The sequence below is a fragment of the Equus asinus genome, chromosome 24 (genome assembly GCF_041296235.1).
Source record: "Equus asinus isolate D_3611 breed Donkey chromosome 24, EquAss-T2T_v2, whole genome shotgun sequence".
NCBI lineage: Eukaryota > Metazoa > Chordata > Mammalia > Perissodactyla > Equidae > Equus > Equus asinus.
Window position 1 is genome coordinate 23,228,781 of NC_091813.1, and position 26,810 is coordinate 23,255,590.

A 26,810-nucleotide genomic window follows, 5' to 3' on the forward strand; every position below is an offset into this window, starting at 1 on the left:
GAGAATTACAAGGAACAGCAAGCTTTATAAACAAAACTATCAACTGTTTTACTGCTTTAAAAAATACCAACTGAAGTATTATTTAAAAATGGGAGAAATGCTTTGTTCTATAAAATAAATCCAGTTTAAAAATAGGGAAGCTGAGACATTTTAAGGTCTTACGTTTTTATTTAACTAGTATTCTGAACATGGACTTTTCATGTATGCATAGGGAAGAGCGTTCAAAGTTAGAAATGATCATGCATTGAAAGCCACTTCATTTTAGGCTATACATTCTCCTATGTATGAGGCATTACAGTTTTAGATAGGGAATTTCTTCATAGAGCCATAGGCATATTACTTTGATGAATTCTCTGATTAGTAATTTTAGATAGGTACTCTCCTAAAAATGAACATAATTTACAAATAATATTTTCAAAAGAAGGTTCTGATTATTTTCCTTAGGGACTAAGGCGGTACACTCACTGTGGCCATCGTGGCCAACAGGGTCCAGCAGCTGCCCAGGGGTAAAACACAGAGTTGGCCCGCAGCACGTATTTCTTGAATGAACAGATATTTGTTGAAGGGCTCAAAACAGGTCCAGACCATTACATTTGAAGGGTTTTAGTGATCTGCAATAGAGTGCACCATAAAATCCAGGAATTGAAGGCCGAATTTCTGGTGTGTTCTTCCTGGCAGTTTCCAGGGCACACATTCTCTTCTCTCGTGACACACCCAAGTCATTGATTCTGCCTGAGTTCAAATTTATTTTACTTATTTTTTAAGAATGGGAAGTAATACCCTTGACTAGTATGCAAAGGAATATTTGATTACATTATGATAAAAAGCAATTTTGTAAATGGTGTCCAAAACAGCTGAAATTCACTATGTGTACATTCTTTTATAATGTGAATCTGTTAAAAATATTCAATAAAAATTTCAAAAAATTGTAACTCTTACTACATGTGTATTTTTGTTTTAAATACAAGGTTTCAGCATGGATTACATTAACTGTGTTATTTATTTAAAAAAATGATTCTGTTTAATTCTAAACATGTTTCCCTGAGTAGTGTGCTATCATTGGTGCTATTGACTCAAAAGTTTTGATCAAAACTTTTTGGGGAAATATCTATATGATCACTGCCACTAAAAATGTTTCAAGGGGAATTTTGCATACTTACTTGCAAGCACACACATAATCTTCATCTTAGATCCTTAGAAAATAATTCCAGAGATTTGAGTAAGTTCGGAGTAATTTAGTGTGCTTAGTGTCAGTGGTTTGGTGTTTAATGTTAAATTCTGAATATACTTAATTTTCTTCAAATCATACTTTTCAAAAATATAAAATTTAGCTCATTTTATTTGCAGAGGTTTTTTCGATTCTCTCCTTCTCTTTTCCAAGAGAATCATGAATCTTCTTTGACTTATTTAGGATCACTAAAATGTACGGTATTACTCAGAAAGTTTTACTTCACATACTTTTTCTGTTACGCTTATCAGACTTGAAATAGAAAATTAAATTGAATTCACTTAGCTAAACAAGAATATTCACACACACATTTGATGTCTACTGTGTACAAAGGCCTACAGTGACTTACTGCTTAGAGAAACTTATCAATGATTGAAATCAAAAAACTATTTACAAAGCAACTGAAATTTAAAATTGTGGCTTTTTTTCCTTTACTCGAAGAACATATTTCATTTTATTGATTGATTGGTTGATTGCGCAAATGGAAGAGACTTATTTTTTCCTTTTTGATATACTTCTTGGTTAAATCCCAAATGTTAATTTTCAAAAAGACTTAAATGTATGTATGACCAAGATCAGAGTTCCGGACAAATCATTACCCTTTTTATTTGTCAATAAAAGAATTCTTTGGAATTCTTATTTCATGGAAAGAATCTCAGGATTCGAAGAGAACTTTGATCATCTAGTTTAACTTCATAATTTAGATTTTAATTTCCCTCCATAGCATTCCCTTCAAGTGGTTGTCTAGTGATGAGAAGAAAATTTTCACCACTTAAAAATTACTTAGTTATTAAAATTCAGGACTATAACATTGTTTTAGTTTAAATAAGCTCAGTTTGCTACTGTAAAAATTATATTGTATTTATCTTGCATTTTTTCCCAGTGTTGACCATTTCAATTACAGTAGTCCCCCCTTATGCCCCTTATCCATGGGGGATACGTTCCAAGACCCCCAGTGGATGCCTGAAACCATGGATAGTACCAAAACCTGTATATAGTATGTTTTTTCCTATACATACATACCTATGATAAAATTTAATTTATAAGTTAGACACAGTAAGAGATTAACAATAATAAAATAGAAAATTATAACAATATACTGTAAAGTTATGTAAATGTCTCTCAAAATATCTTATTGTACTGTACTCACCCTTCTTGTGCTGATGTGAGATGATATAACGCCCACGTGATGAGATGAAGTGAAGTGAATGACTAGCATTGTGACATAGCATTCTTTTCAGACCTCAGTTGACTGGGCACAACTGAAAGCTTGGAAAGGAAAACCGTGGATAAGGGGGGACTCCTGTACTCATAATTCTTTGGCCTTATGCTAGTAAATTAGATGTTTACTCTCATCAAAAATGAGCTGTGATCATTACGAATTTTGGAATAATGCAATTGAACCAAGCATTGGACATTGCAAGGACGTGGATCTATAGGTATAAATAGTCTGGAAACAGCATTATTATTCTTTAATGTGGTTTCCCTATAACAAATATATTTTGGCTACTGATTTTAAAAAGTACCTGCCAAGGCTTAACAAATGATTTTATAAAAATTGCTTTTTATAAAAAACTGGAGCTGGTTTACTAAAACATCACCAGTTAATTAATAGAAGAATCTTTTTAATATGCTGATTTTTCCAGCTAGAATTGCCCTTTCTTAAATAACCAAATCATAAGCTTCAGAGAAATTTAGGAGATTTAGTCTAAGTGATGGTGAAATCACGTTCTCATCAGATGGGGTAAGTGTATAGATACACAATTCTTTATTGATTCACCATTCAACTAAGGGGGAAAAACACCCTCAGATGATTTTATTTTCTATATAGATAAAGTCTAGGGAGGGAAATTCCCTGTCTACTCCCTCCTGTATTTAATAACTGGCAGTTCGATCCAGTTAGTGAAACTGTCTAGAGCGTGGTGGCCAAAATAACCTGTGATCCCAATCTCAGCTGGCTTGCGTTAGCCACAGGTACGGTATTGTCTTAATCAGCTCAGGCTGCTGAAACAAAATACCATCGACTGGGTTGTGTGAACAATGAAAACTATTTCTCACAGTTCTGGAGGCTGGGAAGTCCCACAAGGTAGGTTTCGTTTCCAGGCCTCTTCTCCTGGCTTGTAGGCGGCCGCCATCTCGCTGTGTGCTCACAAGACTTTTTTTTGCACTCTCAGGAGACAGAGAGAAAGAGATGGAAGGCTCTTTGGTGTCTTCTTGTAAGGGCACTAATCTCACCCCCCATAAGGGTCCCACCATCATGACCTCATCTCACCCCAATTACCTCCCTAACGCCCCATCTCCAATACTGTTACTTTGCAGGTGGGGCTTCAACATACAAATTCTGGGGGGACACAAACATTCAAGTATCTATTCTAAGTCAACAAGTTGCACCTTGGGCCAGGCCCAGAGAACTCACAAACACACCAGTCACCAGAGGAACTAGGCAAAGGGGTATGAACGACAGCTTGGCCCAACCAATCTCCTCCCCACTTTCATCATCATCATCTCAAGTGCTTGTACCTGGCACAGAGGAGATGATCAATACACACTTAAAAAGATCACCCAGTATTCCCTGAGGATTACTCTTTCAGGGCATTACTTACTCTGTGTAGAAGATAAGGTTCAAGAATGTTAGAGGTATTTTCTTAATTGTATATTGTATGGAAGATACAACTACATATTTAAATAATGGGAATATTTATTTGTAATGAGAATTTTACTATCAGAATACTGTAGCTTGGCAAGGAGTCAGATATGTGCCATATCCCCTACTGACTCATGTGTGTCTGATACGAGTGCCTTCAGACTGACAGGTGCCAGGCTCCTGTAGTTCCTTCTCCATCTGCCATGTAAACATTTAATCAGATAATCTCTGCCTCAAAATTTGTCTCCAAAGTCTTTTTGCTTTAGTAATATTTTAAAATTTCCAATAACATCTTAAAATCCATTCACTTTTCTCAAGCACTGGGACAACCAGGCTACTTAGGATGTCTACTTCAATCCACATTGCGATCAATGTGATGATCACCGTCTTGCAATGTGGTTTGACCAAACGGAAGCTCTATGATCATACTTTGATCTATATTTGTAGATGTTTTGACTAATACTCAAACTTAGATTTACATTATTGAAATCCTCTGTGTAGGTATTCATCTATTGAAAAGTGTGGGGGAACTTTTTGGAAACTGTTCACACAACCTAATACAGATAAATTTGGAAAGTTCCTCTAGGCTTTTGATCAGCCACTCATTTTCCTTATTCTTCTATTTTACACTTAATTTCATCATTAATTTGTAATATACCATACAATTAACATGTCACTTATCTACAATTGTCTTTGCTGGTAATTTCAAGTATCTAAAATATAACAAAAATATTAAGCCAAAAATTTCCTCTGAATAGCAAAAATGGATGACACAAAGCTATTTTTACTCTAGAAATAATCTTAACAAGTGTGGTTATCTGATATCCTAAACTATAACTAGAAGGCAGCTGCCAAGGCAAGTCTACAGCAGTCCCAAGAAGTGACAACCTGACAGAAAAGGAGGATGCAGACAAACTATTAAAGGACTTTAAAAAAGGGATAGAAACTATAAAACTATAGTAATTGGGAGCTATTGAGTTTTGGTGCAAGTTGCTACATGAACCACACTTGCCTATGAAGGCATACCTATACACGTTATGTTTACAATAATGACTGCATAATCAATATAAAATTACGTTCAGTATGAATTTTGGAAGGCATTACATTGTAGAAAAAATTTCTCCAAAAAAGCTTAACAAAAGAAGAGAAACATCAGTGGCCTACAGAATTCAATTGGTTTTATACTCCACGAAATTCTAATCTCAAAAGTCAAGAAAAAAAATCTTTCCCAAATCCTTAACTATTAAAATGTTTGTGGATTTGAAGGTTCATGTGTGTTATTTATTTAGAATTTCTCATACAGCTGCACCCAATTTATACATACAGTTAGCACCACAGCATATAGATACAGCAACTCTGGTATAATGGAAAAAATTCAGGATGTGGAATATCTTTAATTGTCCAACCACAGTAGACTGCCCTGTGTGAAGTAAGTGTTCACCAAATATAATATGCTGACAACTGTAATTAATATTATAAGATCATAGAAATTACCTAATATAATTGAAAGAAAGACTGGAATTTTCTAAGAGCAAAGATCAGCAATCATTTATCCCAGAAGAACTAGTGTGAGCGTGTGTGTGTGTGCATGTGTGCTGGTGCACGTGTTGGGAAGTCTTAAACTTCCAGTTTACTGGGGTTTAGCTAACAACATAAGGTTTTTCTAAGAACTTTCCATTAAGGAGCTGATTTCTTCTCATCTAGATAAGTAATTCAAGGACTTCCCAAGAATAATCCTTAGAGTAGTGAGGCTTCTGGAAGATAAGGAGGAGACCCCCTCTTTCTATTCTAAGCACCTCCCCTTACCATTGCTTCCCTTCCCATTAATTTACAGGAGTCAAGACTTCGTAATTTTTGCTTTACTTAGAATTGAAACTCCCGCTACTGACACAGATACCAGATCACAAAACAACATCAATCTCAGGACATAGGAGAAAAGAACGTACTAGTAGACAGTAGAGAGGTCCTGGAGAACGTAAGAACTTCTTTTCTCTCAAAACTACTTTAAATGAGTCAGTTTTTAGGAAAACTGGCAGCTAACAATCTAGAAGATACAGCTTTTAAATGTTTCAAAAATTTGTCTTTGAAATACCTACAAAAGTGCTTATTTTTTTTCTTTTTAAAAATCAGGATGGGCTTGGTGCCAAGATTCTACTGCCAAACAAAAGTACCACTTTATCAAGCAATTGCCTAAAAATAAAAGTGTGTTATTTTTGAGACAGAACTGAATTTAGTATTCTGCCACTGCACTTGGGACATTTACTTTAAAAGGCTTTCTTTGTGGCCTGGGAAAATAAACGACACCATTGTACCCACCAAATGGGCGGTTGTGCCACTTAATGTAGACTGGGACGTGAGTGATGTGGCTCCACGGACGGATGTCCTGGCCAGTCATCCGCCCACATATAGCAGCATCTCTCTCCTGCACGTACCTCCAAATTAAAGCTTGGGTTTTGGTGGAAACTAGTGTATCATAATGCCATATGGACAGCCTTTTTATGACTAGTAACTAAATGTCACAATTTAGGCCAAATGAAACAAAATATTCCTCGTGGCTTTCCGATTTTGAAGTATTTAGAAATTTTCTCTTTTGCTGGAATCATCTGTAACTCAAATAGAGCTACACACCATGAGTCCAATGGATTTATGATATTTCATGGTTTCCCTTTGCCTGGTGGTCTCCAAATTTGGCTGCTCATCATGATGACCTAGGGAATTATTTTAGAAAGCCCATTTCCAGGGCCCCACCGAGACCTACCCTAGAGTCCCTGAGAGTGAGGCCCAGAATTCTACATTTGATTAAGCTCTGCAGGTAACTGTGACAATTGTGAGGATCATCCAGGAGGGTGTTCTGCCGCCTCCCACGGCTCGCTCTCTGTGCACAACGATGTTTGTCTTTTGCTTCCAGGTTAAACGTCTTCTCAGTTTTACCTGCCTTTATATTTTTTCTTGTAAACCACCTTAAGTACTTTGGTAAGGAAAGTGGTGGTAAAACTATCAAATACAGAGATGGTGTTCTTTTCAGTATTTTTATAAAATTGGAAAAAGATTTTAGCAATAACTTTGTCATAACACTGTTTTATGATGGTAAGAAATGAGTCAAATTTACAAAATTCCTGAACATATGTGATCACTTTACAGGAAGAGACAAAATCCAATTTTACTTATTTCCTGGAATTTAGATACTACATATTTTTTATTCAAAATCCACTTTACAATGTAGGTTAGCTCAATTCAATATAGTTCAACAAACTTTTATTGAGTCCAATCTTAGGCATATAGGATATAGAATTAAGGCCTAGATGGTACCCTTCCTCAAAGAATTCATAACATAGTAAGGAAGTCAGACATATATTTAAAAAAACAGCGTGGAAAAGGTGAAGAAAAAGGTACTGAAGGAACACATTTGAGAAGGATCAACTCTATCAAGGTGGGCAGATATGATGAAAAGTATAGTTTCCTAGGGGAGGTGACACCTAGGTTGGGTCTTACAGCCCAAGAGGATGAACAATACACTACCACAAAACCTGATGCCTCAAAAACATAGACCAACGTGCTTTTCCAACTAAGATGACACTCATTTTGACGTTCAACAACTACTTCCACAGTAGAAACACTGTAATCACCGCTGCAAGACCATGTTCTTCTTCCACCAACAAAAATTTGGGGATATATCATTAAAGGTGTCTACTTAAGAGGCAGAAAGATGGCTTTGCATAATTTATCTTTCTGTGAATCAAGTTCTCATTTCTTTTTTCACGTTCGCTCCTTTCCTCCTCTTTTGAACCCCATGACTCCTCCCAAAAAGTCTTTGGTCTTTATTCTTTTTTTTTAACTATAATAAACAACACAAAAGATAGAGAACAAAGGAGACACTTTATAACTGAGAGAATCACTGGCAATCATTACACCATATATAAAATGATTCAAATCTTCAGCTTAAGATGGTTTTTATTGGTGTTAGTTCTCTATACAATGAGCTGATAGGGGCTATTAAAACTCTAATAACATCTGACAATAAATGAAAGATATTCTTCAGGGATCAGAAATATTACAATAGCTCAGCAGTATCCAGGTTAAGTGAAGAGACCTCTAAGAACTAAGGTATGTGTTCATCCTTCAGACACTTACCTGGCACTGACTGAAGGGCTAGATGCTGAGGCTATGAAGAGGAGGAGATGGTTCCTTCCTCTGAGGCTCACAATTGGCCAGAGAAGATGCCATCATCACAGCTGACTGTAACACAACATGTCAAGTGCCATAAAGGCTGATGAAAACTGTACTCTGAAAAGAGCAGGGTGGGGAGCCATGATGGACAAGTGAGATTTAGCTGCACTGGTGGGATTGGTGAGGTAATTTTGGGCAGAGAGCCCTGTGTGGGCCAGCAAAGTGTTTGGTGTCCCTTTGCATGAGTAGTGGTGTGGTCACACACAGAACAGTCACACAGAATAGGGTGCTTGTACACACGTGTGTGTGCATGCAGAGGGCTGAGTCGAGGCAGAGGTGGGGCTAGAAAGGCACACTCACCATGTGGAGGGAGACCACCGATAAATGGGACCTGTGTTGAAAACTATCCAGAGAGATTAATTTTTTGAGTACCAGAGGACCTCACGCAGCAACTCATCTATAAGACAATTCCCCTACAAGGATACCAAGAATCTCACCAAGGCAAGGCTCCAGCATCTGATTTAAAAATAATGCTCTTGTAGCTTTGCCTAGGAAGAATTTATACCACATGGGCCACTCATTGAAGAGAAAAAGCATAGTTTTAAAAATTCAATATTAAAATCATTTACCATGCAACATTTTTATTATGATAGGCCCACAAAGTAATAAATAATCAAATGTAATCTATAAAGATCATATTACATAAGCAGATACTTCCTTCTAAAAGTCAGTTCTCAAGATACAAAACTAGGTAACTAAAGAAAAGATAGTTTTAGACATAAGAATATGCTTCTATTTGAGAAATATTTCTATTTGAGATTAGACTACTTTTTGAGATGTAACAACTTAGTTGTAGGCATAAAGCCATCCAATTTTATTAAAATAGGCTAGTACAGATTTTGTGTCTGAGTGCACGTGCACGCAAGTGTGTGATCACACTCCAACTTAAAGTCCTATCATTCTTAAACTTCCATGGAGAAGTCTCATAAAACTATCATAAGAATTTAATTGCATATTTTAAAAGAAAGTTCATCTTTTTCTTTTCTGGAATATAGAATTTCAGTTTATTTGGCAGCAGCCATGGAGGCCCAAGTTTAATGACAGCTGATTAAAATTGTCCTTTTTCTTGTTTTTCATTTATTATAAAATTATAAAAGCATTTCTTACTCAGAATGGTTTTCAATTTTCAATATTTTGTATATGCTACGTGTGTCATCTGAGACAGACTATTTCCCCTAAAACATAATCAAAGAGACAAAGATAACATTTGCATTTTCTTTGTTCAAGGTGTTTATTGCATCTCAGAGGGCGTACATGCACTGGGTTTTTAAACTGAAATACAAAGAAAAGCCATTTTGAAATTGGTTTTAGGTAATTTTTCCCCATTACAGTGTATGTTATCCCCACAGTAATTCAGATACAACCACTTTTAAATGGTACCATACATCTATTAAATAATTGGAAAAATAGGCAAACACCTTTCCAACCCAATATGCTTTTACGAAGAGCTGCCAAGCCACTAGCAACACTGATCAACAGTGACCTCATTTATGCATCAAAATCTTAAGCCAAGCCATCAGCACAGACAGTATGACAACAAATTAAAAATTAAAGAATACAGTATGTACAGTAAAGGATACAATTCTTTGAATTAGTTTAAATTCTAATCACAATGGTACAACAAAAGCTACTCTGAGCTCAAGTGAGGGATGGAAGAACACTAGTCTACAGAACACACAAAGAAATACTAAATTAACAGATGTACATAAAACCCACAATAAAACAAAAATATCTGCAGTAATCTTTAAATTACAGATACACCTTAGGGTGACTTGTAATCGCTTAAATAGCACATCTCTAATTGCATTTTCACGGACGTGGTAGAAACGGACCTGTACTTTTCAGTGCATTTAATCAAGAATGAATAAATAGGTCAATTTAGATGCAAAACCTGTCAAATATAATTAAAATATATATTTTAATATAGCATTGATTAAATATGGAATTCTTCCCATATGATTTTTTCATTCTTGATAAGGTAGCTTCAAGGAGAAATATTTATTATGGACGTTAACCTTTATATTTTTTAAAATAAAATTTCTTAACATATACAGTGCCACAAAAATAAACATTTCTCACAACAGTTGAAGTTCCTGTGATTGGAAAAATGTACTCCACACGGAAAAAAGTTTTGTATATTTAAGAGTGTTTTCCTTACTATCGGATATTATCACACTATGTTTGTAACAGAGATACAGAAGAAAAGAGAATTTACGGGGAGAGTTTAGCTTTGTCCAAAAGTTATATATACATTGAAACCTTCAAAAACACAGACACATCTTTCCAAATGGCTCACCAGACAACAGCTGCGTGATCCGTCCATGGGCGAGGTCCAGAACAGCACTAAAGGCATCGGAAACATCCATTCATTGTTTACATCGTACGACACACAAATAACCCAAATACACTACAATTTTGAGAGTAGGGATAACAGCTAAGGTGGTACACATTCCTAATGTTCACTTTCACAGCTGTGCTACACATTTTGGAAGAGAAGTTATGAGTAAGCATTGGGTTTGGTACTGGTGGCTCACTTTGAAACTCTGAGCATCAATCTTATTTGAAGTCTCCAAACTCATTATTTTTTTCCTATTCAGTCACAAAAACTGCAGCTGGAAAGATAAAAAGCACCTAATTAGAAAACACTGTTGCATACTCCTCACACATTTTACCGCCCTTGCAATTCTACTTCACAGTTACTATGAAAAATCTTTTTGCAAAAGGTTTCCGTATTAACAAATTCACATTTATATACTTTCCCCAATTCTTTAAACCAAGCTTACAATTTCAGCCAGGATACATTTTAAAAAAACTTTTAATGTATAGTTTAATTTTAGAGAACTATCATATCAGCCAAATTTTGAAAATTTGTATACTTATTAGAAATCTTAGTAGTAAGACATTCAGTATCAATTAAGAACAGCTCACCTTTAACAAGGGAGTGAAAAAAAAAAAAGAACTGCAGTGACTTCCATTATTTTTTGCTTCTTTTCACTTATGGTGCTCACTGAGTCACTAAACAGTTAAACAAGTGACAGAATAGAAGAGAAGGGAGATGTCCCTGATGACCCCATGGCCTCACTGGGGCCACTCCCCATTTATGCCCCTAGCTAATCCATGCTTCACCAGTCATCTCTGCCAGGAACCTTTCCCTGGGGCCTTGAAGCTTAGCTCTGTGGGTGACTCTCCTTCATGGTAGTGTGTGTGTGTCTCCCTGTCAACTGTGAGTCTCTGAGGGCAGAGACTGTCTCAAGCACCTCTGTTCCAGGTACTTAACAGAGTTCCTGGCATATGCTGACAGCAATATTTACTGAACGAGAGGTGGACAACAGCTGCTCTCTGCAGTGTCCTTGGTCACTCCTGAAACTTCAATTGCCAAGAAATAAGTGTTCATCATCTTATTTATGCCTACATCAGTCCAGTCCAACTCAAAGTGGAATAGAAACACTGGGCACAGGAGGAATTACTTGGCTGAGATGTCGAGGCTTTAAAATGATAAATTACTAATCTTGTATAAGAAAGAATATCATAAAGCAAGAATCCACAAAAATCTTAGTAGCCATTAAAGTAGGCATCTACTAAAAAATATAGGTAGCAGATGTCTAATAAAAATAACACTGGACAGTGGTCCAAAAACTTTGATGCTCTTACTGCTTTTCCAGCTTGATTTTGGGCAAATCACTTAATGCCGAGGATCAGTTCTCTCAGCTGTGAAGAGGGAAATGAAAAGTATCTGGCTAGCTTATCTCACAGGCTTTGCTTTCCTACAGAGACGATCAAAGGAGTTAATGACTGGGAAGTGCACACGGAAAGTGCTGTGTAAACGGAAAGCAGCATTATCACCGCTCATCCACATTCGGGAAGTATCTGTCAGGACCTGCCCACTGTGTTAGGGGCTGGGGTTAAGAGTCAACTTTTTTCCTTAATCTGTTTCCTTCTATAAGTCCACTATTAGTCATTTCATAAATTATATTAGCAATTTAAAACTGGAATGTTAGAAATTCAAAATTCTGCTTGAATGCAGAAATGCAAAGGGCAATAATCTCTAAGCTTTGTTTGATAATGCCAAATAAGGATAAACAAAATAAAAATATGAGTATGTAGCCAAATATATTCTTAGACGATTTCTAAATGCAATATTAAAAAGGTTAGCTTTCTATAAATTCCAGTCATCATGTAATAAAGTGGTAATTATCTAATTTACCAAGTAGCTTGGGCAACTTCTTGCTTTATCCGTATTATCTTTGTGCTTTCCAGTATAAAGACAACTTAGAGGCTTCCCTCTCTCTTAAGTTTATAAATTAAGTAAAACTTAAAAAAATTCATTGATAAAGATAGTTTTTAATATTGATTTAAAAAGTATAAACACTCAAATTACCAGTATATACATGTATGCAAAACAGAGAAGTACAAATATCGTACCTTGAACTAGCTAAGCATTGCACAGGTCATTCTTACAAGCCCACAGGAAAAGCTCAGTATTAGATACCTTAAATTGTTTACAAGAAATCCTTGATGTTAAGATCCGCTAATGGGTCCTTTGCTGGAGGTTTCTTGGGACTCTGAGTGGCAGGTGTAGGGCTTGGAGAAAGCTAATGGGGGAAAAGCGAGCCCAAGAGAGCAGAGATAGAAAGCAAACAGATAGATAAGCGTTAGGCAGAGCACATACCACAGAAAACAAACATGCAGAAGATTAGACAGCTACAAGTTGACAAAATCGACCTTGTTCTACTTAGTCACAGTGTTATTTTTAATTTTGGATTCGTAAAATACACTTCAAATGATTTCTGCCTTTCTTGAGATCTTTGACATCAAATTTAGCAGAAGTAAAATTTGAGGACTCTGGTAGAACAACAGGCATGTGGGTTAGGGAAGACGCAAAAAACTAGGCACATAAGGAGACTGAATGTACAGGAACGAAAAAATCAACTTCTCTACACAAAAGCATTTTGACTTTGAGTTATTAGTACTACTAAACTAATAAAGGAATTTAAATGACTTTTCTTATAGTGAGAGTGAGTTTTAAGGAAAAACTGAAATAGTTTGCAGAGACCCACTTAAGAAATTACTTAAAATTATTAGCTAAATAGGCTAGGATTTCATATAAAGTATTTGAAGTGAAAACAAGTCAAATTTTGAGGCATTGTTTCAAATGAGCTTTCCCAGTTATTAATGCCACTAAATTCCAACATTCCCTGTCCAGCTTGCAGAGAAGACTAATTACTAAATACAACAGGAAAGAGTCATACTGAACTTGCAGCAAAAGAAACCAAGAATTAACTTACCTTGCTTCTGTTTAACTAATACCTACATTATTTCACTGTGTGACAGAAACAAGTTCTGGGAGCAGGCTTATGCAGGCACGTTAGGGTAGAAGGCCTTGAAAAAGGTCATATCATCTATTCAGAGTAATAACTGACATCTATCCTTCGAATCTAATTAATCTCCTAAGCTTCTAACATGAAGGAAATCCGAGAAGTCTGGGACTGTGGGGCAGGGAGGTACGTTTTTATTGGTTCAGTAAACAGAGTTCCAGAAGTAAGGATTTTTAGATTTGTTCCTATATCCAGAAACTATTGATGGACTGCAGTATTTATCAGTCAAATTTCCATTTTTAAAACTGGCATCATAGTTCATAGAAAGATCAGGGAAAAACTAACGTAAGGCTTGAAGTTGTTTCAAAGATAAGAAACTCAAGGATTGGTCCATAATTAATAAATAGATCAGACGACAATATCATGATACCAACCAACTGAAGAATATTGGAATAGTCCAGGCACCAGTGATGAAAAACCGTTTTGTTTTCTGAAGCTAAAAATTCATGTTTATTTTATTATCTAGTTAATCAGCTACGCTTCTTCTCTGACATGAGAAATACAATCTAAAAACTATAATATTGCATACCATTTCCTCAATTACTATAAATTCGATTACTGATTAAAACAGTTTTCTTTTTTTTTTTTTTGAGGAGGAGGATTAGCCCTGAGCTAACTACTGCCAGTCCTCCTCTTTTTTGCTAAGGAAGCCTGGCCCTGAGCTAACATCGTGCCCATCTTCCTCTACTTTATACGTGGGACGCCTACCACAGCATGGCGTGCCAAGCAGTGCCATGTCTGCACCTAGGATCCGAACCGGCAATCCCCGGGCCGCCGAGGAGCGGAACGTGCGAACTTAACCGCTGCGCCACCGGGCCGGCCCCTAAAACACTGTGTTTTCATCCTATCATCTATTTTTCATTTTCATTCTTTGAATAAAGTAAATAAACTGATGCTATGTAATTCTGGTATTATGTAAGTAAAAAAACTTCCTTAAACAATAAAATTGCATTAATTTATTTTTAAAGCTTTCAGCACACCAAATACAATAAGATTTTTTAAAAATTTCAATAACATCCTTCCAAGTTCATAAAAATACAAACATCATTCCTTTTTTCAAAAAGGTGGTAAAGAGTCATGGATATATACAACCATCAAGGAATCACTCATGACGAATGAGATCCTTCTTAGAATTTAAATATGTCCAGATCAAACTTTACCTCAACCATTACCCCTAAAGCCTTCCTCACTCCCCTCAAAACAACTCCAGGCAGGGTTCTTCGGTCTCAGAGCAGACTAGAAAATTTCTCGTGAAGCCAGTGCTTTAGTTATGGCCTCGAAGGCTGAGTGTTCCACATTCTAAATCTATGTCTTTAAACACCCAACATTCTTCCTCCTGGTCACTGCGGCTTTCAGGGGCTTAAAGTAAAGAAGCTGAAAGCAAATTTTGGGAACAGGTAGAGGATGGATTTAGACACGAGAAAGGAAGCAAAGGGGATTAAAGTACACTCAAAAAGTTCACAGTAGGAATCCCATGGGTAAGATGATATAAATACCCATTTGGTAAATTAAAAATATTATAGAACTGCAACAATTTACTGATATTAAAATATATCTGAGCTATTTGTTTTGGTTTGCTCAGCATGGTGCTAGCAAAGTTGCAACTTGACTCCATCCAAGTCAATTTCTCATGGTGAAAACCTCTTCAGTTCTGCCCAGGCCTCTGCACCTCGGCCACGCAATTTATAAGAGGAATCAAGAAGGGTGACTCAGCAACATGACTATCACTATTGGAAGAAAAACAGGTAAAGTGTGTGTATTTTAGCATTTCTAAATGAAGGCAGCAGACCGTGTAGTAAGGAATTTGGCCTCACTTAAAGAGAGATTTGCCCTTTGTCCTGGACTCTGGAAGGTAACCTCAAAACCCTTGCAACCTCCCAAGTGACAGGAATGTCTTTCCTATCCAGAGTGGGTTCCTGGAACCACAACTGAAAGTTTATGTGAAAAAATGATTCAAGGTGGTGGCGGGCCCTACTAGCAAGACCAACCATGTGATCAGAGAGTCAGGTCTTTGGGCCACATGACGTCAGGGTGACCTTCAGGCAAGGGGATGGAGATGGAGTTCGACTACGTGGGCAATAATTCAGTCAATCCTATATAAGAACGCCTCAATAAAAACTCTGCACACTGAAGCTCAGATGAGCTTCCTGTGTTGACAATACTGCATGTGAATTGTCATGCACTGCTACCGCCAGATGGGTAATGCATCCCTGAGGACAAAGACGCTTCATGCTTGGAACCCTCCCAGACTTCACCCTATGCATCTCTTCTTTCGGCTGGATCTAGTTTGTCTCTGTTCACCATAATAAAACTGTAATTGTCAATCTAGCGATTTCCTGAGTTCTGTGAGCTGTTCTAGGGAACTATCTAATCTGAGAGTGGTCCTGGGAACACTTAAATTTGTAGCCAGCGGGTATGAACTAAGGGTGGCCTTTGGGACTCCTAAACTTATGCCTGGTGTCTGAAGTGAGGGCAGTTTTGTGAGGACTGCCTCCCCAGACGTTGCAGTTTGGCAAACTCATTGCAGTTAGTGTCACAAATCTTGGGCAAACCTGGAGCACTGTGTCCCTAATCCTGAATTTGGCTAACTCTAACACCTAATAAAACAATGGATGAGAAGAGCTAATTTCTCTGAAAGAAATGCCTAGATACCTTAAACCATCTGGTTGTTCTCAGGAACCATACTGAGTTAAGTAGGATAGGAATGGAGGAACCTTAGGATAGTTAGTTATTTCTATCATTTTCCTCCAAACCTCACACTACTACTAATCTGTCTTCCATGTTCCCTTTATTTCGGAAGCAAAAAATATGAGGATTATGTTAGGTAAAAACATTTTAAAACTGTGCCACATGACAGTTTTATCCTTATAAATTAATGTCATTATTTTGTGGACAGTTTAAAAACTGACCTGTGTGCCAGGTACAGCTGTGGCCCCAAAGGGTGGCCTCATCATGGGCTGTGCAAACATGACTGGCTGCTGAGGCATCATGGGCATGCCCGTCCCAGCAGGAGGCTGAAAGGAAGAATGGTTGACAGCGTGAGTGGAGTCCACCACGGTAACGCCCTGACATTTGTGTCTTTAATGTGCTTCTGACAATTTGTGAGGAATCCATGCCCATGAGAATGTATCACTGTAGTTTTGAATAATGGGCGCTGCGAGGCTGGTAGATAGAGAATCACTGAGATGCAGTAGAAGCTCGGCTGGCCACACAGCATCCTCATCCCAAATGGGCTTTGTGGTTGTTTATTCATCTTCTGTAAGCATAACTCTTGAAGAGATAAAAACTTATTTCTTTATAGAAGATGGCCCTAAAATTTGCTAGTGATAAGCGAAAATCCTTGAATAGTGACTAAAGAGTTGATTTTGATGATTGAGCTCAGAATAGACTTGGCAAATATTACTATAAAATGACATAAGAATGTACTATAGAAATCAATTTGATGGCAGATTATATTAAGTATCTTACAACTGACTTTATCACTTCAGGTATAGACAGCTTAAGGCCTAAAGCAGATGACTTAACTTTTTAAGTTCTCTTTTATTGCATGTTGAGAAGAATTATATCCTACAGCAGTACTGGTTAATCTGAGACTTGGCAAAGGCCTTAGTAATGTCAATTACCTTTTTTAGCACAGGTCATCACTCACCATTCCAAATCCTGCTCCAGGTTGTCCAACAGGTGGGGCCCCAGCAACAGGAGGAACAGAACTAGTTGGAGGTACAGTTCCTTGCTACCAAAAAAACATAAAACACACACACACACAAAACAACAAACAAACAAAAAGAACCGACATAACTTGGTTTTAAAGTGACAGAATATAATTTTAAAATGCATGCTCCTTAGGATGTGTGGATATGTAAAGAAATCTCAAATTTCAGTTTTAAATTAAAAAAAATGGCTCTAGAACCATGCCAATGATATGAGCAAGGTTACTAACTTGATGTTCACTGTTGTGGTGCTATTTGCACTCAGTGGCTTGCAGCTTATGCACAGCATTGGGCTTCCTCTCTACCTTCTTATACCCACCTCACTGTAAACAAGTCAAACTTCTCTAAGCTTGTCTTTTTCTATCACTATATCCTCCGACAGGTAATGATTAGACATCTGAGGAATGTGCTATCATTTACATTTTCAGTGCCTGGTTTCCACTTCCCCCCTATTTTTATATTATGCTCTTCTGGTTTATACTTGCTTCTGACTTTTGAACATTTGTACATGGACCAAAATTAATTCTAAAGTTTAGGAAGCATTTAGAAGTCTGCACATAATCATAATATAGCACACATATCCCATTTCATGTATAGGTCTGATAGTTTTCAGTCATACACCAAAACCCCCTAATATTTCTCTTAAGTTTAAAATTAACCCTACTGTAATCCCTTAAATTCAAGTAACCATTTGAGCAAAATCCTAACTAAAAAACTATAGTGATGTCAGCAAACATGATGAAGTAAGGACTCCAAAAGTCTCCCTAAGCCACAAAATCAATAAAAAACAGGCAAAAACTGTCAGAATCAACTATTGTGGAACTTGAGATACTAACTAAAAGCTTGCAGCAACCTAGAAAGAACTTATTCAAGAAAATCAGCTGAATCTTGGTGAGAATAGTGAGCTTTGTGGCATTTTAACTTATCCTATTTCCATCCACTGTAATCTTGAAAATAACAGCACAGATTCCCAGTAACAGTATCAGAGGGAGCAGAATATATTTAATTTTTGTGTTTAATTTAATAATATTTAATTATTTGTTTTGTCTTGTCTGGGTGGTTCCCTGGAAAGACTGGCTCAAAAGGATTGTGTCTGTCTCACAAAACCGGGAATGTGCCTAGTGCTAAAGTTGTTACCTGAAGCCATTTGTGGAAAATATTTACAGGCAAATGTTTTAGTTGTTACTGTCTTGGGCAATGGATAATAGTCAGGGAAAACAGTAGACTAAACAAAAAGCTTGGGAGGAAAGGCTGGAGGATGAGACGCTTTGGGGATTAAAAATTTGAAAAGCTCAGACATACTCCTGGGCATTTAGAAGGCCATGCACATTCCCAGGGCTTTGTGCATGCTCAGGAAAGACTTGAAAAGCCTTTGGCTGACCCTGAGGCTCTGAAAAAGCAGTAAGGCAGTGACTGCCAAGGCAGAGTTGCAAACTGCCTGGTTGAGTTGAAAACATGCCCCAACACATACTCAGAGCCCCTCTGCAAAGACTGGGAGACATTTTTGGTTCCAGGAGTTTACGTAGTATCTGCCTAATCATTAGCTGACCACTTAGCTAAAGGAACGAGACTTCAACCGTCACACAGAACAAAGAATACAGACTACAGAATTAGCTCAGAATGGTCGCACACACATAAATGACAACTACAAATAGTAGAAATAATAAAACTTGGGGAGGGGGGTAGAATCTAACTTCCAGAGTTGTCACATTATAGTATTCAAAATATCTAGGTTTCAACAAAAAATTATGAGGCATACAAAGAAACAAGAACGTATAGCCCATATGCAAGAGAAAGATCTCAAATCAATAACCTAAACTTCCACCTTAAGAAACTAGAAAAAAGCAGAACAAACTAAAGTCAAAGTAAGCAGAGGAAGGAGATAATATATATTAGAGTGGAAACAAATTAAACAGAATGGAAAAACAAAAGAGGAAATAGAAGAAACAGAAAGTTGGTTCTTTGAAAAGATCAGCAAAATTAACAAACTTTCAGGTAGCCAAACCAAGAAAAAAGGAGAGAAACTTAAATGATCAAAACAGGAAAAGAATTAGAGACATTACTACCAACATTACAGAAACAAAAAAGATTATAAAGAAATATTATGAGAAATTATATGCTAAAACACTAGCTAAGATAGATGAAATGGTCAAATTCCTAGAAAGACACAAACTTCCAAAACTGACTCAAGAGGAAATAAAAAATCTAAACAGATGTATAACAAGTAGAGTCACTAATAAAAAAAACTTCCATCACAGAAAGTCCAGAACCAGATGCCTTCACTGGTGAATTCTATTAAATGTATAAAGAAGAATTAATATCAATCCTTCTCAAGCTCTCCAAAAGAAAACAGAAGAGGAATACTTCCTAATCATTCTTTGATGCCAGTATTACCCTGATATCAAAGCCAGATAGGGACATTGGAAGAAAACTATAACCAACATCCTTTATGATCATTGACGCAAAAATTCTCAACAAAATACTAGCATATTAAATACAAAGAGCATATTAAAAGAATTACATACCATGACCAAGAGAGATTTATCCCAGGAATGGTTCAATCAGTGTGATATGTTATATTAATAGAATACAAAAAAAAAAAAACCCACATGATCATCTCAATAGATGCAGAAAGAGCATCTGACAAAATCCAGCACCCTTTCATGACCATGAAAAATCCACTCAACAGGGGCTGGCCTGGTGGTGTAGCGGTTAGATTTACATGCTCCACTTTGGGGCCTTGGGGTTTGGCGGTTCACATGCCCAGCATGGACCTACATACCACTTATCAAGCCATGCTGTGGTAGGCGTCCCACATATAAAACAGAGGAAGATGGACACAGATGTCAGTTCAGGGCCAATCTTCCTCAGCAAAAAGATGAGGATTGGTGGCAGATGTTAGTTCAGGGCTAATCTTCCTTAAAGAAAACAAAAAAACAAACAAGAAACTACTCAACAAAATAGAAGGGAAATTTCTCAACCTGATAAAGAGCATATATAAAGAACCACCTATGGCTAACAGCATACTTAATGTATGTAATGTAATACTGAAAGCTTTCTGCTTAAGAACAAGACAAAGATGTACTGGAAGTTATAGTCAGAACAATTAGGGAAGAAAAAGAAATAAATAGCATCCAGATAAGAAAGGAAGAAATAAAACTATCTTTATTTGTAGATGACATGATCTTATATATAGAAAACCCTAAAGAATACATACACAAAAAAAACTATCAGAGTTAGTAAACAAGTTCAGCAAAGCTGCAGGATACAAATCAATATACAAAACTCAGTGTAGTGTTCATTGTACACTAGCAACGAACAATCAAAAAATGCAATTACAAAAACAAATTTAATTTACAATAGCATTAAAAATAATAAAATACTTGGAAATAAATTTGACAAGTACAAGACTTGTACACGGACAACTAATAAACCTTGTTGTAAAAATTAAGACTTAGGTAAACAGAAAGACATCTATGGACACGAATTGGAACACTTAATATTATTAAGATGGAATACTTCCCAAATTGCCTTATAGATTCAGTGCAAACTCTACTAAAATTTCAACTGCTTTTTTTGGAAAAACGGACAATCTGAACCTAAAATTTATATGGAAATGCAAGGGACCCAGAATAGCCAAACAATCTTGAAAAAGAACTAATTGGGAGGACTCACACTTCCTGGTTTTAAAACTTACAACTAAACTACATTAATCTTCAGTGTGGTACTGGCATAAGGACAGACATATAGATCAATATAACAGAATAAAGAGTCTGGAAATAAACCCATACGTCTATGGTTAATTGATTTCTGACAAGGATGCCAAGACTAATAAAGGTAGAAAGAATAGTCTTTTCAACAAATGGTTCTGGGACAACCGGATTTCCATGTGCAAAACAACACATTTGGATCCTTATCTCACACCATATATGAAAATGAGCCAAAAATAGGTCAAAGACCTAATGTAAGACATAAAACTATACAACTCTTGGAAAGAAATGAGACAGGAATCAGCCTAAGGAGATAGGGTCATCCGCAAGGCCCCTGGCCTAACAAGATAAATCTCCTGACCAATCAGCAAGCTAAGCGAATCACGTAGAGACCACCAAGATCCACATTCTGCAGTTTCAGGACTTTCCTAGGCTTATACATGTGCCCTAGTACCCAGGAGTTGAGAGAAGGTGACCCTAGCCCCATTACCATAGTAAAAATCACACCCAGGGGTGGAGAGCTAGCATGCTAATGATACGTGTGATGCATGTGGTGGTATGTTGAACAACAGTGCAAGCACAATAAAAACCCTACCTCTACATGCCATGACAAGGCCCTCCTCCCCAGCTTTGGCCTAATAAAAGCCCTACAATCCTGCTCCCTAATGAGCCGGTCACCTGCCCCTTTCCTTTCCATACTGCCTCCCTTGTGCCTCTCCTGTGCATATGCTAATAAACTTTTACTTTTCCCATTTGTTGTCTCTGTTGATTTCTGTCCTGAGGGAAAACGAGAACTCAGTGCTCCAGTAACAGAAACACTGGTGTAAATCTTCAAGACCTTGGATTAGGCAATGAATTCTTAAATATGATATCAAAGGAACAAGCAACAAAAGAAAAATCAGATAAAATGGAGTTTATTAAAATAAAAACTTTCGTGCATCAAAGAACACTATAAAAAATGAAAAGACAATTCAAGAATGGGAGAAAATATTTGCAAATGATGATATATCTGATAAGCATCTAGTATCTAGAATATACAAAGATCTCTTAGAACTCAACAATAAAAAGATAACCCAATTATAAAATGGGCAAAGGATGTGAACAGACATTTCTCCAAAAAAGATAGGCAAATAGCCAATAGCACACGAAAAGATGTTTAACATCATTAGTCATTAGGGAAACGCATATCAAGACCACAATTGAAACCCTGTGCATTACTGGTGGAAACATAAAGTGATGCAGCTGCTGTGGAAAAATCTGGTAGTTCCTTGAAAACCCTTAACACAGAGTTACACATGGCCTAGCAATTCCATTCCTAGGTATATATGCAAGAGAATTGAGGACATATATTCACACAAAAATTTGTATCTGAATAACAGAAGTATTTTTCACAATGGCCAAAAAGTGGATGCAACACAAATGTCAATCATTTGATGAATGAATAAACAAAATGTGGCATATCCAAACAATGGAATATTCAGCCATAAAAAAATGAATGAATTATTGATACATGCTACAACATGGATGAACCTTGAAGGCACTATGCTAAGTGAAAGAAGCCAGGCACAAAAGGCTACGTATTACATGATTCTGTTTATACGAAATACCTAGAGTAGGCAAATCCATGGAAAGAGAGAGTAAATTACTGGATGCCAGGGGACAGGGAGGGGGGAAATGGGAAGTGACTGTGTTCCTTTTCAGGGTGATGGGGATATTCTGGAATTAGATAATGGTGATGGTTTCTCATCATAAATATACTAAAAATCATCAAATTATACACCTTAACATTATAAAAATGGTGAATTTAACGTTATGCGAATATTATCTCAAAAAAAATTAAAATAAAAAAATAAAAAAACCGAAGGGTAGCAGATGATGCCACCCCTAGACATGCCTCTTTGGCATAAGGATTTTTTTGAGCTCATTAATTTCAGAAACAGCAGATGCAGGAGAAGCTCTGCAAACAGAGTCGAAGTTACACTTTTGTAAGGGTCATTTACTTTTACAAAGGAAATCTCATTTCTAAGGGTGTCTCCCTCTCTGCCCCAGAAGAGAAGGATGACTAAATCACAAGAGAATCTGATCCATGGAGAAGGCACTGACTTAAACCGACATAACAAACCTTACCTTTGTTACCCTGCCTCTCCTGGAACCTCCTCATAACTGGCCTCCCACTCCTTTCTTTCTTTCATCTTCGGCTGAAGGTGGTATTTAAGCCAGTGGCTTAGCTCACCTCTGAGAGTTGACTAATTTTTTCCTGGTTATTTCCCATTTATACATGAGATATACACATTAATAAACTTCTGTTTTTCTCTTGTCAATCCGTCCTTTATTACAGGAGTCTCAGCCAAAAACTCAGGAGGCTAGACAGAAAGTTATTTTTCCTCCCTACAGTACAAGGGTTATATTTCAGACTCACTCTTTACTCATCATTTCAGCAGGCTAGGTGGCAGGCTATTTACCAGACCCAAATTTATCATTAGGACTTAAAGGTATAAAAACAAAAGTTTTTACTAGTTAGCAAAATAAAAGAACCTGCAGAAATTCCTGACCAAATAAATGGGTCAAATAATTTAAAGAGTCTGTCATTTCGCTCACATGGTAGATTAATTTTTAATAATATATTCCTCAAATTCTATTTATCTTAAGGGTTTTCTTTTGATTTTTTCCTTTTTCAACACTTAACTGAATATTTTATCTACAGGCATATAAAGACGAGTTGCTTTCAGGGAGAGAACTGTGGATTCTGTGGCTTCCTATAAAATGCACTTATTTCTGAATTGCAATTATCTTCCCACTTCGTATGGTGGAAACTTAACAGGTCTGTGGTACATTGGAAAATAGAACTAAGTAACCCTGGAAACACAGGGCTCCTGATGGCCAGGATGATAGAGCCCTGCCAGCAGACATACTTCAAATATTCAAGTCCTGTTAACGTTTTTAGATCTAACGTGGGTTCTGCGATCTCAAAATTTTTATAGCTGTGCTTCCAACCAATTGAGGGAAATCTGAAACAAGGCGGGGAAAGTAATCTTAGCTCTTGTCTATCAATAACAACTTTAAAAGGCAGCGAATGGACCCTCTCGCCCACATCTGCCCCGTTATCTCCTTCTCAGAAGGAAAGGTCTGCGGACCACCAGGGAGATTTGCAAACACCGATTTGCTGCTTCGGAAGCACAAGTGTCTGCTGTCTTTTTTCTTTTTCTTGAATATTCTTAGAAAAAGAAACTCAAACATATCTTAAGGGATAGGAAAATAGGAAGGGGTGGGGTGGGGGGAGGTCTCAGAAAGCCAGAGGCCCTCAAGAAAGATTTCTTAAGTAAAAGTAAAAGCAAAGCCAAGGCTTTGTTAAGGGAGCTTTGCTGTAAATGGTGTAAATGGCAGTGAACTTACATAGACCACATATAAGACCAAGTGAGAGCTAAGCAAGATGAAAGAACTCTCCATGTGGGTGCCTTTACATTGTTGCCTAAAAGGTTAAGGAGAATGAACAAAAGAAACAGAACTATACGCAACTGTGCCCTCCTAATGAATTCTTTCTGTTGTTCTAATTTCTCTTTCCACAGTGGCTGTGTATACTTTATGCTAAAGACTACGTCTTTAACTTTCTGGAGTTTAATTACTAACAACTTAAAGTTTTTTGCTTCATACAGAGATGAGTTTAGGGGTTTAAAAAGTGAGAATATTAATCTCAGTCTCAGAGATGGTGCCTGCCAATCACACAGCTGGCAGCTTGTTCTGAAGAAGCCAAACAGTTGTTAATTCAGCATTTGATGAATTCTTAACCTTCTACAGTTAAATCTTGATCTTGTGGGTGGGGTGCGGGTGATGGGCAAAGAAGGTCTCCAACTTCATACTACATCTAAAGTGCTTCTCCCTTGTTCCCCTTCTTGGTTATCAGCCTCATTATTTAGCAAACTGCCCCACGGAGAAACCTGGGTAACCATTGTCTTGGCGGCCTCATTCACAACGATGCCTAGTTGTATGGATTCTGCCTGAGAATTTTCTTTCTCCTCTTCCTTTCCACCTTCACCTCAGGCTCCCAACTGTTTTTGTTGTTGTTGTTTTTAAAGATTGCCACCTGAGGTAACAACTTGCCAATCTTCTTTTTCTTTTTTTCCTGTTTTTTCTCCCCAAATCCCCCCAGTACATAGTTGCACATTTAATTGTGGGTCCCTCTAGTTGTGGGATGTGGGACGCCGCCTCAACATGGCCTGACCAGCGGCGCCATGTCCGTGCCCAGGATCCGAACTGGCGAAACCCTGGGCTGCCGAAGCAGAGCGCATGAACTTAACCACACCGCCACGGGGCTGGCTCGTTTTTTGTTTTTGTTTTTGTTTTTGACCTACAGCTGATCACTCAGCACCAGTACTCTCCCCGCCTTTCCTCCACTCCTCTTCACTCCACCCCAGACTCTGCTGCCATGGTGACTGTCCTGAAACCAACCTGTTAGAAAAACAACGAAAAGCTTCAACCTGCTACGGGCAACACCACTAAAGAATAAACTCCTCCAAGCAGCACATAAGGCCTCTCTCATTTTGCACAGATGAGAAGAGGAAAACCAATTCCTTTACTTTGGTAACGATAATATGAATTGTGAGATTTCACGTCAATAACGTAACATTAACAGATTTAAAAGATCAGTTCTAAAGAAGCTTCTTCTTTCTTTACAGATTTTATTTACATTTATTGAATTTCTCTCCCTCTACCCCCAACAAGAGAGTGGCTCTCAAATGTTTTTGTATCTAACAATGGAATGCAGCCCCCTAGGCCTGCTATGGTCTCAGCCTTGGGGCCACCAGTCACAGGTAAATGCCTGGGGTCCTAGGGCAATAATTATGCTCCCTTCACCCTCAAACAAGTCCTGGTTTGGTCAATAAATTATATGATCATTCTAGGCATAGGTCAGTTTAAAAGAGATACGTAGTTTTCTACTAAGTATCTGATAAATAAATGAAAAGCAATAGGATACACTGGAGTACCTGAGGAAGCCACTTAGTGTGAAAGGAATTCATCCTGACCTTGTTTTTCCAAAAGGGCCTGATGTGGCCTGTTGAGCATGCATTGTACATCTGCTTTAGACATTTACTATGTCCCAAAGACAAGAACGATGCCCTTAAAGACAGGGATGTAGCTTCCCCCACATCGGCATTTCTCTAAGGATAAGCATCTCTTCCCGGAAACTAAGGATTAATTACCGACCTGCTGTGCTCACCTTGTGACCACTGACCTGCTGACCACTGACCTGTTTGGCAGCTAAGCATCTCGTGACAGCAGTAAAAGAGCTTTTCCTGTCATACGTGATGTATGCTCCTTGTTCCAAGATGGCATATAACCACTCTGTACACCCCACTTCTTTGGGGTCCTTCCTTCCTTGGGGAAGGAAGGCCCTGGGCTAAACTCCTCAGACCTGGCTCATAATAAACTCACTCCAATTTTGATTTATAGATTGATTATGGATTATTTGCGTTGACATATCCTTTGTAAAAATTAAAATGGAACTTTTTATTTTAGAGCTAAATACAAAACTGGTCCTCTTAAGCATTGTTTTTAAATAATGCAGAGAAAGCCTTAAAGAGATAAGTACCTAGACACAACAGGCAATTTTCTCCTTGTTATTGGTTAGAAATCACTTTTTAAAATTAAGTGCTTTCAGACTTTGAACTCACCAAATGCAGAGAACATTAGTCCCTGAAATTCTCTTCTCTTACTAACAGCGTGGGGCAGGGTGGGGAGACCAGAGGAAACCAGTTTCAAGAACCCAAGTCTGAGCACAGAATGCATTTTCCTATGGAAACTACAGCACAAACTCTAATTCAATTAATACCATTGTACTGTTTGGTGGTAAATTTCGGTTCAAAAGTCCTTTTTTGGACTAGTGTCAACTTATTTTTATTTATAAAACTGCTAAAAAAT

At 37.4% G+C, this 26,810-nt stretch overlaps 1 protein-coding gene across 36 annotated transcripts in view; it reads right to left on the bottom strand.

The window, feature by feature from the left end:
• Positions 1–9,311: 9,311 nt before the first annotated feature.
• The window catches only part of SNAP91 (synaptosome associated protein 91), a 140,834-nt gene continuing 123,335 nt past the window's right edge, over positions 9,312–26,810 (bottom strand). For 26 of the 36 annotated variants that reach the window (XR_011497667.1, XM_070496298.1, XM_070496293.1 and 23 more), the window contains 4 exons: positions 17,124–17,207; positions 16,384–16,488; positions 12,589–12,691; positions 9,312–10,711 (listed from right to left, as the gene is read on the bottom strand). Coding sequence is in view for 33 of the 36 variants with exons in the window: in XM_070496298.1 (XP_070352399.1) it covers positions 12,599–12,691; positions 16,384–16,488; positions 17,124–17,207 (282 nt within the window). In the remaining 3 variants the exon portion in view is untranslated. The remainder of the gene's footprint in view (positions 10,712–12,588; positions 12,692–16,383; positions 16,489–17,123; positions 17,208–26,810) is intronic. The other 10 variants (XR_011497669.1, XR_011497668.1, XM_070496319.1 and 7 more) reach the window with 1 other exon arrangement.